The sequence below is a fragment of the Cetorhinus maximus genome, chromosome 9 (assembly GCF_964194155.1).
Source record: "Cetorhinus maximus chromosome 9, sCetMax3.hap1.1, whole genome shotgun sequence".
Lineage (NCBI taxonomy): Eukaryota > Metazoa > Chordata > Chondrichthyes > Lamniformes > Cetorhinidae > Cetorhinus > Cetorhinus maximus.
Window position 1 is genome coordinate 65084782 of NC_135887.1, and position 15288 is coordinate 65100069.

The 15288-nt window shown below is 42.5% G+C and overlaps 1 protein-coding gene across 1 annotated transcript in view; it reads right to left on the reverse strand.

Annotated features, from left to right (window-relative positions):
* LOC144685059 (mucin-6-like) overlaps nucleotides 1-15288 on the reverse strand; it is a 264923-nt gene that overhangs the window by 133796 nt on the left and 115839 nt on the right. Inside the window, exons 14-15 of the mRNA XM_078549593.1 lie at nucleotides 13823-13953; nucleotides 12029-12278 (exon numbers count right to left, since the gene is read on the reverse strand). Of these exons, the coding sequence (XP_078405719.1) occupies nucleotides 12029-12278; nucleotides 13823-13953 (381 nt within the window). The remainder of the gene's footprint in view (nucleotides 1-12028; nucleotides 12279-13822; nucleotides 13954-15288) is intronic.

Below are 15288 nucleotides of genomic sequence, written 5' to 3' on the forward strand. Positions count from 1 at the left end.
TTAACCACCTCCCCGCCTCATTCCAGTGAGACATAGTGAGTAAATATGGCCCGAAAATGCTGAAGTAATATTGATCAGATATATTTTATTTATTGCTTTAAAATTCTAAAAGGTTTTCAAAGATGAATAAGAAAATAAATGAATGGGAATGGACCATTTGAAATGGTTCACTCCCAACAGTGCTCCATCATTGGTGGGTTTGCAATTTATTCACTCAAAATGCAAACAGGGGAGCCAAGCAGTTTGTGAGGTACAAATGGAAAGATAAATTATAATATATAACAGGCATGGCCAAACTGCAGGGCTCTTTGTCACTTAAAGTGTGGCATATGGAAATATATTGCCTGAACACCTTTTTGCATCACAATTTGATATAAACTGTGTTATAAAACCCCAACTCACCTGCTCATCAGGAACTCCAAGTCCTGACAGTCTTTGGACTTCCTGTATATGCGCAGGCCGAGAACCAGCTGCACATGTGCAGTTCAGCAATGTTCAGGCCCTGGACAGGCACCTTGCGTCTGCGTATTGGGAAAAAGGGCGCGAAAATCCAGGTCAGGTTACTGTGTGCGTAGAACTACAGTCAGGGATTGTCCGGGGGAGAGGGTCAAGGGAGGGGGACAAGGAGAGATCCCAAGAAATGTCCCAGAGGCCGGGATAAGGGACAGGAACAGGTCCCAGTTGAAGAAAGAAAAGGAGAAGCAAACTCCAATTAAAGAAGGCGCTGCGAGGAGCAGACTTTATGCAAAGTGGGCTCAGGGGAAGCCCTGGTGCTCGAAGAGGGCTCAGGAGAAGCCCTGAAGATCCAAGAAGGCAGCCAAAGGTTGGTGACTCCATGCTGCAAGCTGTTGGGCAAAGGTACACCTTTGGAGCAGTAGTGTTCTGCTTGGCACGGCTGAAGGACTAAAATTGTGCTTACAATTTGATGCTTGACTGTACTCAGGAATCCAGGGAAAGGAACCTCAAGGAAGGCGAGAAAGAAACCCTGCAGGACCATTGTTAAAACGGTCCGAGTTGGTGCAACTTTTGGAGAAGATTCCAAGGCAAGATCTTCGAAGGTGAAGAAAACCCTAGTAATATGCTCAAGGTATCAAGTCAATATTGGTTGTCCGATTCTCAAACCTCTGGTTATGGAAACATCTGCTGTAGAAATGGAACCATTGGACTTCCAGGAAGACCAGGGTCTAAAGATGATGTTTAAATCTCAATCTACAGTCGAATTCTGGAAGCAAGTGCTAGAAACCAAATATCCTCAACTCAAGAAAACTAGTGTGTGACTCATTTCAATTTTCGGCACAACATACTGCTGTGAATCACTGGACTCCATAATGAAGTTTGTCTAGTTGAAACATCATGCAGTCCTCACAAATCAACATCTGACGGAGCTCCATTTTACAGCGTTGACAACATATCAGCTGGATTTTCAAAGACTTTTGACCAGGATGGAGACCTGCAAAGCCTTTACTAGCAGTAATTAGCCTGTGTAAAGTTTGTCTGTGTCTTGTGACTCTTGGACATCATATGCGGCTCTTTGGTTCAGTAAGGTTAGCCACTTGTGTGTAACACTTGTGACTTCCTTCCCTATAATCATCACTATCTGTAGTATTGCTAGATCCAGTTTTAATATATAGCCCGAATTTCCTATAAGAATTTCTGGAGGATAAATCTTAAATGGTGCAACAGTGCTAAGAACGACTTAACGGATGAATAACAGGATATTGATAGAAAATTAACACCAAAACATAGATTCAATAAATAGTGCCCAACCTGTGTTTTTGTCTTTCACATGTTTATGAATCTGCAGTCCATATTCAATATTTTCATTATCTTTTCATCTCTAGCAGAAAAGCAGCTAATTAAAGTGCTAACATTACCAATGTGACCAAGGCTATCAACATAAAATAGGAAGTAAAGTAGTGAGTAAATTGTAAAACATTTTTACATTGTTCAGAATGGTGACCTTTCAAGACCTCAGAACATTCTCTTTATAGCCAATTAAATTATTTTGAATTACAGTCACTGTTGCAAAAAAGGAACTGCAACAGCCAATTTACACACAGCAAGCTCCCACAAAAAGCAATTTGATAATGACCAGATAACCTGTCTTTAGTGATGTTGACTTTTTTCTTTTCTTTCTTACTCAGAATAAGCCTTAAAGTTTCACGTTATTTTCTACTCACACAATGAGTTTCTGTAGCATGCATCTGGCATGTTGGTTGATAAGCTGCTCCGTATTCACCATTCTTTGCATTTGCACAATTGAAGTAAATTTTAGGATAGTCACACGTTTCTAAGGAAAAATATTCTATGTTTTATTACTAAAACACATAACATACTTGTCACGTGTCAAACTAATAGGTTAGATTTGCTAACGGCCTGCATCAGTCTAGAATTATTACTGTATTACTTCAGCGCATATCAGCTTTGGCAGATTTTACATACTTTTCAGCAGATGTTTAGAGATGAGTTAAGATCTAAAATTGAAATATATATATATGTGAAGATTTTTCATATTTTGTATATCTTATGTTTTTGGGTTTCTATAAGAATCTAAGTTAACAAATGTTTCCTACCTCCATGAATGGAAGCGTTGTCCGAACATTCAACTTTGCCATTTTGACAAAAGCTAGGAAGAGAAACAAGATAACAGAATAATACATGAGTTGCAGTAATTATACAATCTGTTTCTTCCAAATTCCATCTTAGTTTAGCTGTAAATTTGTAAAAAAAAAACCCTGTATCAAATCCAATAAGTTCTTTCTGCCATTAGATCTCCATTGCAACTGTACAGCAATAAAAATTAATTTAAGATATTGTGAAACCCTCATGTACATCAGGCAGGAAGGCAAGTCGCATAAGGGTATCTATTTGATGATAAGCTGATTGAACATGTTGTGGTAGATGTCTTGTTTGCCTGGCATAGAAGGAAAATTGTCAAGACTGGTTTGTAGACCATGGCAAAAGGTAACTACTAACTCTAGCAGTTCTGTCCACAGGAGAGGAATATGGTGTAAGAAGAAATATATCATCAACAGGAGAAAAGTAAAGTAAGGATGACCTATGTTTAGCCATCTAGAATAGCTCCGCACAGCCAGTTTCACATTCTAATGTCCACATTTAAATGAAATAATGATAACCATCAGAAGTTCTTTCCCACATAAGTTGTCTCCCTAATGTCTTTTTCCATACACTGATTGAAGACAACAGTTTGGAAAATCCAATATAGAAATCAACCTCATCAAACAGCTTCTGCTCCCTCGAGAAAGCATCTTCCTCATGCTTGTGGAAAAACTCACATGGGGTCTCAGGTTCAATATACTGCTGCCATTAATGAAGGGTCTCATAGTGTTTCTGCAAGAAAATGCAGTGTTCAATAGCAAATTGCCAATGATCCAGTTGATTATTGTGTTATGTTGCATACTGCATGCTAGTGATTCCAGAAAGCTCCCACAGGTTTACATTGGAACATCTCCCTGGAATGGTCCAGAAACCTAATCCCCTGCTTTGGCATTCCAAAGATGTTTTCCATGGTATTTTCATACACATATCAGTTGCACTGCAAAGCGCTCTCAATAAGTGTCTTCAGTCATGGCAACAGTAGGTAGCCAAGATTCCCCAACAGTTAACCCTACAGTCATGGCCTTTTTCCAAACAACGGTGGGTTAGTAAACTGCTTTAGGATAATGGAACCATGTGAGATACGAGGAGCCTGGTACTTTTTACTTTTATGCCAGTGGTCAGACATAGGTTGTACATTTATGGAATATTATTCCTTTTTATTCATGTAATGAATATTCCTTTCCATGGGTACACAAGGTCAAAAATATTTTCATCTATCACTTCTATATATTGGTTCACCCTTTTAAACAATGCCTCTGCTACCTGCCAGCTGCACTAATGGTCAGTGAACTAGCTGATGCATGCTATGTCACTGGCATCTCCTGAAAACCTCCAGTGGTTTAGAAGCATAATTCCATTGAAATTTTCCTTGTCACTGAGCGCTTAGCTCTTGAATGAATTGCAGGTTCTAGCAGATGGTATAACACTCTGACAATTTCCTTACTGAAAGTCCACAAGCCCTAATCCTCATTGAGATTCAAGGAAGTCATTTTGGGGCTCTATATTCATAGATCTTGATATCTCCCATTGTCTCCTCCTCTTGCAGAGTTTCTGTCTTCACTAGAGAAGAGGGCATTGCCAATCTATTAGTAAAAGGAGGAGGCAGTAGCAATATTGGATAGGATAAAAATAGATAAAGAGGATGTATTTAAAAGCTAACAGCTCAGGGCCAATCCTTCCATATAGTAGAGAAGTTGCTTGGTGATGCACTAACTGAGCTAACTAACAACAAGGTGATTAATCATCTTGACCAACTCTAAATGGAGAACTGATCAGAAAACATTACAAAACACTGTCCTTGTCCTGTGCTACTCAGCGGCTGCCCTGCCTGGGAAAGCTCTTCCCATGCCAAGAAGTTCAATTCCATTCTCAATGTAGCTTCCAGAGCTACTACTTGCTGTCTGAAACTTACTAAGTTGGACAATCTGCACTGCTGTTTGGTATTGCACCACCCGTCATCCGGAAGCTAGTTACATCAAGAATGGACAAAGCAGACCAGTGATCTTCCAGTAAAAACCAGAAACTAAGAGCCTGAAGTCAAGGGCACAACTTCTCACATAATTTGGGCCGCATGTTTTAGGAAGGATCTCAAGACCTTTCAGAATTACTAGAAGGGAAAAAGGGATTGGAGACTTCAATTATTTGGAGAGACTGGAGAAACTATAGTTGCCTTAGAGCAGAAAATATTCAGACGAGATTTAATAGAAGGTCAAAATCAAGAATGGTTTTGATAAATAAAGAGATTTTGTTTCCAACAGCAAAAGTTGGTAATCAGAATACATAAATAGAAGGTGATTGACAAATAAACAAAAGGACTTATTTTTTAAATGTATTTGTGGTCCGCAGTGCACTGCTTGAAATGGTGGTGGGAGCAGTTTCAATAGTAATATTCAAAAGAGAATTGGATAAATATTTGAACAAAAAGTATTTACTGGTCTATGGGGAAAGATGAGAGAGAAGTGTAGTATCAATTTTTTTTCACTTACAGGATGTCGATGTCGCTGGCTAGAGCAGCATTTATTGCTCATCCTCAATTGCCATTCAGAAGGTGGTGTTGAGCTGCCTTCTTGAACCACTCCAGTCCCTTTGGTGTAGGTATGCCCACAGTGCTGTTAGGGCGGGGGTTCCAGGATTTTGACCCAGCGACATTGAAGGATCGGCGATATATTTCAACGTCAGGATGGTGAGTGGCTTGGAGGGGAACTTCCAGGTGGTGATGTTCCCATGCATCTGCTGCCCTTGTCCTTCTAGATGGTAGCGGTCATGGGTTTGGAAGGTGCTGCCTAAGGACCTTGGTGAGTTTCTGTACTGCATCTTGTAGGTGGTACACACTGCTGCTATTGTGCAGTGAGGGCAGTGAATGTTTGTGGGGGGGGGCAGGGTGCCAATCAAGTGGGCTGTTTTGTCGTGGATGGTGTCAAGCTTCTTGAGCGTTGTTGGAGCTACACTTATCCAGGCAAGTGGAGGGTATTCCATCACACTCCTGATTAATAGAAACATAGAAAATAGGGGCAGGAGTAGGCCATTTGGCCCTTTGAGCCTGCTCCGCCATTCATTATGATCATGGTTGATATCCAACTCAATAGCCTGCTCCCGCTTTCTCCCCATATCCTTTGATCCCTTTCACCCCAAGAGCTATATCTAACTCCTTCTTGAAAACATACAATGTTTTGGCCTCAACTGCTTTCTGTGGCAGTGAATTCCACAGGCTCACCACTCTCTGGGTGAAGAAATTTCTCCTCATCTCAGTCCTAAATGGTCTACCCCGTATCCTCAGACTGTGACCCCTGGTCCTGGACTCCCCCACCATCGGGAACATCCTTCGTGCATCTACCCTGCCTAGTCATGTTAGAATTTTATAGGTTTCTATTAGATCCCCCCTCATTCTTCTGAACTCCAGCGAATATAATCCTAACCGACTCAATCTCTCCTCATATGTCATTCCCGCCATCCCAGGAATCAGTCTGGTAAACCTTCGCTGCACTCCCTCAGTAGCAAGAACATCCTTCCTCAGATAAGGAGACCAAAACTGCACACAATTTTCCAACTGTGGTCTCACCAAGGCCCTGTATAATTACAGCAAGATATCCCTGCTTCTGTACTTGAATCCTCTCGCTATGAAGGCCAACATACCATTTGCCTTCTTTACCGCCTGCTGTACCTACATGCTTACCTTCAGCGACTGGTGTACGAGGACACCCAGGTCTCATTGCACATTCCTCTCTCTCAATTTATAGCCATTCAGATAATAATCTGCTTTCCTGTTTTTGCTACCAAAGTGGATAACCTCACATTTATCCACATTATACTGCATCTGCCATGCATTTGCCCACTCACTCAGCTTGTCCAAATCACACTGAAGCATCTCTGCATCCTCCTCACAGCTCACCCTCCCACCCAGCTTTGTGTCATCTGCAAATTTGGAGATATTACATTTAGTTCCCTCATCTAAATCATTAATATACATTGTGAATAGCTGGGGTCCCAGCACTGATCCCTGCGGTACCCCACTAGTCACTGCCTGCCATTCGGAAAAAGACCCGTTTATTCCTACTCTTTGTTTCCTGTCTGCCAACCAGTTTTCTATCCATCTCAATACACCACCCCCAATCCCATGCGCTTTAATTTTACATGCTAATATCTTATGTGGGACTTTGTTGAAAGCCTTCTGAAAGCCCAAATAAACCATATCCACTGGCTCCCCCACTCGACTCTACTAGTTACATTCTCGAAAAATTCCAGTAGATTTGTCAAGCATGATTTCCCTTTTGTAAATCCATGCTGACTCTGTCTGATTCTGCCACTGTTTTCCAAGTGCTCAACTATTAAATCTTTTATAATGGACTCTAGAATTTTCCCCACTACTGACATCAGGCTGACTGGTCTATAACTCCCTGTTTTTTCTCTGCCTCCCTTTTTAAATAGTGGGGTTACATTAGCTACCCTCCAATCTGTAGAAACTGTTCCAGAGTCTATAGAATCTCGGAAGATGACCACCAATGCATCCACTATTTCTAGGGCCACTTCCTTAAGTACTCTGGGATGTAGATTATCAGGCCCTGGGGATTTTTCCGCCTTCAATCCCATCAATTCTCCAACACCATTTTCCTACTAATACTGATTTCTTTCAGTCCCTCCATCTCACTAAACCCTGTGTTCCCCAACATTTTTGGTATGTTATTTGTGTCCTTATTTGTGAAGACAGAACCAAAGTATGTATTTCGTTGGTCAGTCATTTCTTTGTTCCCCATTATAAATTCCCCTGTATCTGACTGTAAGGGACCTACATTTGTCTTCACCAATCCTTTTCTCTTCACATACCTATAGAAACTTTTACAATCAGTTTTTATGTTCCCCGCAAGCTTACTCTCGTACTCTATTTTCCCCTTCTTAATGAATCCCTTGGTCCTCCTTTGCTGAATTCTAAACTGCTCCCAATCCTCAGGTCTGTTGTTTTTTTTCTGGCCAATTTGTATGCCTCTTCCTTGGATCTAACACTATCTCTAATTTCTCTTGTAAGCCATGATTTGGCCTCCTTTCCTGTTTTACTTTTGCACCAGACAGGAATAAACAATTATTGCAGTTCACCCATGCGCTCTTTGAATGTTTGCCATTGTCTATGCACCATCATCCCTTTAAGTAACATTTCCCAATCCATCATAGCCAACTCGCATCTCACACCATCGTAGTTTCCTTTATTAAGATTCAGGACCCTGGTCTCAGAATCAACTACATCATTCTCCATCTTGATGAAGAATTCTATCATATTATGGTCGCTCATCCCCAGGGGGCCTCGCACAACTAGATTGCCAATTATTCCTTTCTCATTTCCCAATACCCAGTTTAGGATGACCTGTTCTCTAGTTGGTTCCTCAATGTATTGGTCCAGAAAACCACCCCGTATATAATCCAGGAATTCCTCCTCTATGTATTGTTACTAATATGATTTGCCCAATCTATATGCAGATTAAAGTCACCCATAATTACAAATATTCCTTTACTGCATGCGTCTCTAATTTCCTGTTTAATGCCATTCCCAACATCACCATTACAGTTTGGGGGTCTATATATAACCCCCACTAAAGTTTTTTGTCCCTTAGTATTTCTCAGCTCCACCCATACAGATTCCACATCGTCGGAGCTAATATCTTTCCTCACTATTGCGTTAATTTCCTCTTTAACCAGCAATGCAACTCCACCACCTTTTCCTGATGGTTGAGCCTTGGACACTACCCTGAGGAATGCCTGTAGTGATATCCTGGAACTGAGATGATTGGCTTCCAACAATCACAACCATCTTCCTTTGTGCTATATATGACTCTAATCAGTGGAGAATTTTCCCCGATTCCCATTGACTCCAATTTTGCTAGGGCTCCTTGATGGCACACTCGATCAAATGCTGTCTTGATGTCAAGGGCAGTTACTCTCACCTCACCTCTGGAGTTCAGCTCTTTTATCCATGTTTCAAGCAAGGCTGTAATGAGGTCAGAAGATGAGTGACCCTGGTGGAACCCAAACTGAGCATCAGTGAGCAGGTTATTGCTAAGCAAGTGCCGCTTGATAGCACTGTTGATGATCCCTTCCATTGCTTTACTGTTGATCGAGAGTAGACTGATGGTGCGGTAATTGGCCGGGTTGGATTTGTCATGCCTGTGTACAGGACATACCTGAGCAATTTTCCACATTACCGGGTGGATGTCAGTGCTGTAGCTGTACTGGAACAGCTCGGCTAATTCTGGAGCACAAGTCTTCAGTACTATTACCAGATTATTGTTAGGGCCTATAGCCTTTTCAGTATCCGATGCCTTCAGCCGTTTCTTGATATCACATGGAGTGAATCAAACTGGCTGAAGACTGGCATCTGTGATGCTGGGGACCTCCAGAGGAGGCACAGATGCATCATCCACTCGGCACTTCTGGCTGAAGATTGTTGCGAATGCTTCAGCCTTATCTTTTGCACTGAAGTGCTGGGCTCCTCCATCATTGAGGATGGGGATATTTGTAGAGCCTCCTCTTCCAATGAGTTGTTTAATTGTCCACCACCATTCACGACTGGGTGTGGCAGGACTGCAGATCTTAGATCTGATCCATTGGTTGTGAAATCGCTTAGCTCTGTCTATCACTTGCTGCTTATGCTGTTTGGCATGCAAGTAGTCCTGTGGTGTAGCTTCTGCAGGTTGACACCTCATTTTTAGGTATGCCTGGTGTTGCTCCTGGCACACCTTCCTGCACTCTTCATTGAACCAGTGTCGATCCCTGGCTTGGTGGTAATGGTAGAGTGGGGGATATGCCGGGCATAAGTTCAATTCTGTTGCTGCTAATGGTCCTCAGCGCCTCATAGATGCCCAGTCTTAAGTTGCTAAATCTGTTCGAAATCTATTCCATTTAGCACAGTGGTAGTGCCACACAACACAATGGAGGGTATCCTCAATGTGAAGATGGGACTTTGTCTCCACAAAGACTGCGGTGGCACTCCTACCGATACTGTCATGGAGAGATACATCTGCAGTATGCAGGTTGGTGAGGATGAGATCAAGTCTGTTCTTTCCTCTTATTAGTTCCCTCACCACCTGCCACAGACCCAGCCAAGCAGCCATTAGGTCTCGGCTAGCTTGGACTATGGTGGTGCTACGAGCCATTCTTGGCGATGAACATTGAAGTCACCCACCCAGGGTACATTCTGTGCCCTTGCCACCCTTGGTGTTTCCTTGAAGTAGTGTTTAACATGGACGAGTATTGATTCATCAGCTGAGGGGGGCAGTCCGTGGTAATCAGCAAGAGATTTCCTAGCCCCATGTTTGACCCAATGCCATGAGACTTCATGCGGGCCAGACTCAACGTTGAAGACTCCCAGGGGAACTCCCTCCTGACTGTATACCACTGTGCTGCCACCTTTTCTGGGTTGTCCTGCAGGTGAAACAGTTCATACCATAGGTAATGGTGATGTCTGGGACATGATCTGTAAGGTATGATTCTGTAAGTATGACTCTGTCAGATTGTTGTTTGACTGGCCTGTGAGACAGCTCTCCCAATTTTGGCACAAGCCCCCAGATGTTAGTAAGGAGGGCTTTACAGGGTCAACAGGCTGTTGTCGTTCCCGGTGCCTCGGTCAATGCCGTGCTGTCCGTCCTGTTTCATTCCTTTTTATCGGCTTTTTAGTGGTTTGATACAGCTAAGTGGCTTGCTAAGCTATTTAAGAGGGCATTTAAGAGTCAACCACATTACTGTGGATCTGGAGACCAGATCAGGTGAGGACGGCAGATTTCCTTCCCTAAAGGACGTTAGTGAACCAGGTGGGTTTTTTGGATAATCGACAATGCTTTCATGGTCATCATAAGACTTTTAATTCCAGATTTCGATTGAATTCAAATTCAAACCTGGGTACCCAGAGCATTATCCTGGGTCTCTGGATTACTAGCCCAGTGACAATACCAATACGCAACCGCCTCCCGGATAGCTCTACAAAAAACGCAGCAGACACAACGGGCAGAAATTTTTGCTCGAGCGTGAAATGACGCGCGTTGATGTCGGCCGAGCGTGCCGCAGTCGCACAATAGTTCGGTTGGCGGGCACACGCCGGAGTCGGCAGTGCACCCGCCGACAATTAAAAGGTCTGTTAAGACCATTAAATAATCAATTAAATTCAATTTTTTGCTGCCCGTCCAAACTAATGGTTGGCAGGCAGGCAAAAACGCCAAGCGGCCTTTGCATTTTTTTTGGAAACCTCATCCATAGGCAGGATGAGGTTTCCAAAGGCAAATAATAATAAAATAAAAGTTTTAAAGTTTAATTAATAAACGTGTCCCTGCTCATGGGGACATGTTTTATTACATTTTTATTTGCTTCATTTTCTTTTTTTAAAACGTTTCACAGCACAGAGCTGCCTCAGGGAGATTATGCAGCAATCACTTGCACGCATGAAGTTCGCGCTCAGCCCTCCTCCCCCCACCCGCACAGGCAGCACTCAGCGCTGCCGCCCGTGTTTCATGCTGTGCAGGCCTTAATTGGCCCACCAGCGTGAAATTGCGGTCTGGTCCTGATCACAGGCGGCTGTTGGCTTCCCGACCACCCCCGCCGAGCCCGCCCCCCAAGGGCAAAATTCTGCCCAATGGGTCAAATAGTCTCCGACATACTGATTCTTTCTATAATTCCTACTTGACCTCCACCAGATAGTAAGTTTTTAGAGGGATTCCAAACGATGCCCCATAATTCCACACAATAAAATCTCCACACAACAGCTTAAGTACTCAGGAAAATCTATCTCAAAATGTATTTGCATACTAATACTGTAAAGTTACAAAGGACATCTCAATATCTAGTAACTGTAATTCTGCAATCATGGATTATCAGAATTCAAGATATTCAAAGTACTATTAGTTTTTCTTCAAGGTGATTTTTTTTATGAGGGAAGATTACATTGACCTGTAACCACAAAACTTGGTTGCTGATCAGAGTGAGATCATAATCTTTACAAGAGACAGCTATATAACTTTCAGCAATTGCTTTGTGCACAACACTGCGAGACATTCAGGGGCAGTGGAGATCAACCTCCTCAGTATTCCGATTGGCTGCACTCCCCTACAGGGATTCCTGAAGGGCTAAATGCACATAAATCATCCCTCTTATGTCACCAGGAATAACTGTTTCAAATTGTTTCTGATAAAAAAAATGACTAATGCTGATCAAACATTTTTTGATGTGATAGGAAAATAAAAGGGGAATGGTTAATAGGTTTCTTATATGTAGAAAAACCGAAACAGATCAAGGCATTAACTTATACAAGAGATTATCTGCTTGACTTGCTCACAATGGCACTATTACTTTTGTACTTGTTTGATGAGTAAAGGTGGCTTACATTTTAACAGCTGTCTCTTGAACTAAAGCAAAATGTATTCATTATTTAACTCACCACGTTCGATCAAAAGCACTAACACTGTTGCCAGCAGGTATAATTACTCCATCTTGCAAAAAGCATGAACAGTTGGATGCACTAACACATACGTTGGTATTATCCAGAAAAGTATCTGGTGCGCAGTTGCAGCCATCTACTGGAACTCCACTCTCAGTACATTCAAGGGTTGAATTGGACCGTGAAAAGCAGGTATTGTTGCAAGCTTTGGAATCGTAACTGAAAACTTGAAGGCCCTGGCAAGAAATTTCTGAAAACAAAAGTCAAGCATAGTTCATGAACCATTCTGAAATACAGCACAGCGCAAAATCCTTTTGGCTTGGTTACATGGTCATTTTGAAATTATTTCCGTTGTAAACTCTGAATTAATAAAAAAACTTTTAAAATAACTTCAAATTTCTTTGGAAATTCTCCAGCTCGTCAGCCATATTATTGTCATTCTTCTGATGCTCTGCCGAAAATACAGTAGATGAGCAGGAAGCCCTGTAGAAATTTACCACATTGTCAAGAAAATTCTTTAAAAATTATCATAAACTCCTGAGGATTTTCAAGCAAAGCACAGGCATCTAAACACACAGCTTCAAGGCAATGAGAAACAGTTTCAGCTGCGCATTGATGCAAAAATGTCAGGTCTCAATCTGACTGCAGATAAATGAGACCCAAGTGGTATCAGAACACCTTGGGAGGCCATTTCACACATCTTTGGGTCTACGCCACAAGCAGTAGAACTCTGAAGTGGTGCAAAGTCAGGTTTGAAAGATGTTCTGGAACTGCCTAAAGCCTCCTGATCTCCTTATAAACCTTCCCCAAAGTCTTTATTGTTTAGAAGTGAACCATATTCTCTACGATAAAAGCAAAATACTGCAGGTGCTGGAAACAAAAACAGAAAATGCTGGAAAACCTCAGCAGGTCTAGCAGCATCTGTGAAGAGAGAAACAGAGTTTCTCTGAAGAAGGGTCATACGGACTCGAAACATTAACTCTGTTTCTCTTTCCACAGATGCTGCTAGACCGGCTGAGTTTTTGCAGCATTTTCTGTTCTTGTTCCGTATTCTCTATGAATGATCTGCTGTGAACCAGAGCTGTGAACACATAGATATGTCCACCTGCAGAGCTCTCTCTTTGGGAGCACGTTGGTGGTGTGGTTTTCAGCTGCCAGTATAATTCAGATGTTACAGGCTCCACGTCTCATTCAACAGCTACTGATCGCAATACAATAGCATAATTTTTAACCTAATTTGTAACGCATCAGCTATTCAGGTTAATCGCAACTAAGAAATTTCAACACTGTTTATTTTATACTCAAGTAGCTCAACAGCAACCAGGACAAAGCAGCTTGCCTGATCCACCACCTCAATCCCATTATCGATGCACATTACCAGCCGTGTGCACCATCTACAAGAAACTCACCAAGGGTCCTTCAACAGCACCTTGCAAACCCATGACCTCTACCACCTAGAAGAACAAGACCAGCAGACACATGCGAACACCACCACCTGCAAGGTCCCTACCATGCCACACACTATTCTGACTTAGAACTATATCGCCACTCCTTCACTATCGCTGGGTCAAAATCCTGGAACTCCCTCCCTAAGAAAACTGCAGATGTGTCTACACCATATGCACTGCAGCGGTTTAAGAAGGTGGTTCACCACCACCTTCTCAAGGGCAAATAGGGAGAAGTAATGAATCCTGGCCTTGCCAACAGAACTCACCCCAAGAATGAATAAAAAACTGTTATAAGCACTATTAATGGCTGTGAAATCAGAATAGGCAATTCTCATTGAACACTTACTGCATTCATCCACAAAATTTCTCCAGTCTGTTAATATCAGGCCTTTTATGGCACAAGCACGAGCATACACTCCAAGGGAATTGCACATGAAGTCCTGGCTTTTCTCATAATTGCAAGTTTCAAACTTACACCTCTGAAAGAAATAAAATAAGTTAATGTGGAAAAAAAACATTTTAGAAAGACAAACTTACAGCTGAGAATTAAAACTTCTTCAAATGAAAACAGAGGTGCATTTTTGTCTTCGTCACCTGGGTGATAATCTGTTGAAGCAGATCGTCTGCCCTTCACAGAACCCAACCAATCTTCATTGTCATCGACAAATTAAAAACGAATCACAACTAACAATATTTCATTGGCACTTTAGAGCTGTGCATGAACTCATTCAACAACAAAAGCTAAAAGGGCCTGATGAACAATACAGTGAACCAACATAGTAGTGGAAGTGTCCCTGAACGTTATGGGGAAAAAAAGCTTAAGGCCTAAGAATCACAATGCACAATTGTCCTGTGCATGATCAAATTTGGGCAGGCAATATGCAAACCATTCTGCCTGCTCACCAACATGATAGTAACGTGAAACTCAGCTCGAAAGGTGCTGCTGACTGGCTTGCAGGCACAGCAGGGGGCTCAGGCATGTTCGCAACAAGCATGACAAACAGCTGCCCTGTCCTTCTTAAAGGCAGCCTGTCCCTCTTAAAGGGGAGGTGCACTCAGGCTACCGCAACAAATTGAACAGTATGAAAGAGTCTTTGAGGGAAGAAAGAAAATTGCAAAGTTGAAAGAGAGGACCCCCAGATTATCTGATACGGTGCTGTGGGATTTAGTTCGGGGGTCGAGAAGAGGCAAGATGCCATGTTTCCATTGGCATTTGGGAAACCCTCAAGGTATAGCATGTGAAAAGAGCAGCTGACCACAGAGGTCAATTCCTGGAGTCTGGTTATGAGGACTTGGCTGCATTGCTGGAAAAAGTTCAATGACTTCACACATATGGTCAAGGTCAACAAATGCATCTTCACTGACATCTCCCACCCACCATGCTATCCTCTCATGATGCTCAATGTACCATAGCCCCATCACCCATCAATCCATTGTGCCTAACATTTAGATACTCCATCTCATTCTCAAGAATTTACAATGCTCTCAGTCTCACAATCCACACCCCCCATCCTCCCCTCAGCATCCACATATACCCAGCTATACAGCTATGGCAGGCACATACACATTAACATTCTTCCCTCTCTCTTGCAGGACAAGGTTGCACATAATTGGAGGAAGTAGCAGAGAACTAGCAGGGGGACAGGCACGCTCGGCATCTTCCAAGCACATTAGAAGTAATGGTGCTCCCAATATGGGGCAGATAGCGATTGAGGCTGTTGCATCTGGCGTCACCAAGAATCTTCAGGATGTAGGTGCCTCATGTACCTTTTCAAATCATGCCTCACTCTTATATTGCTATCAAGCATGACG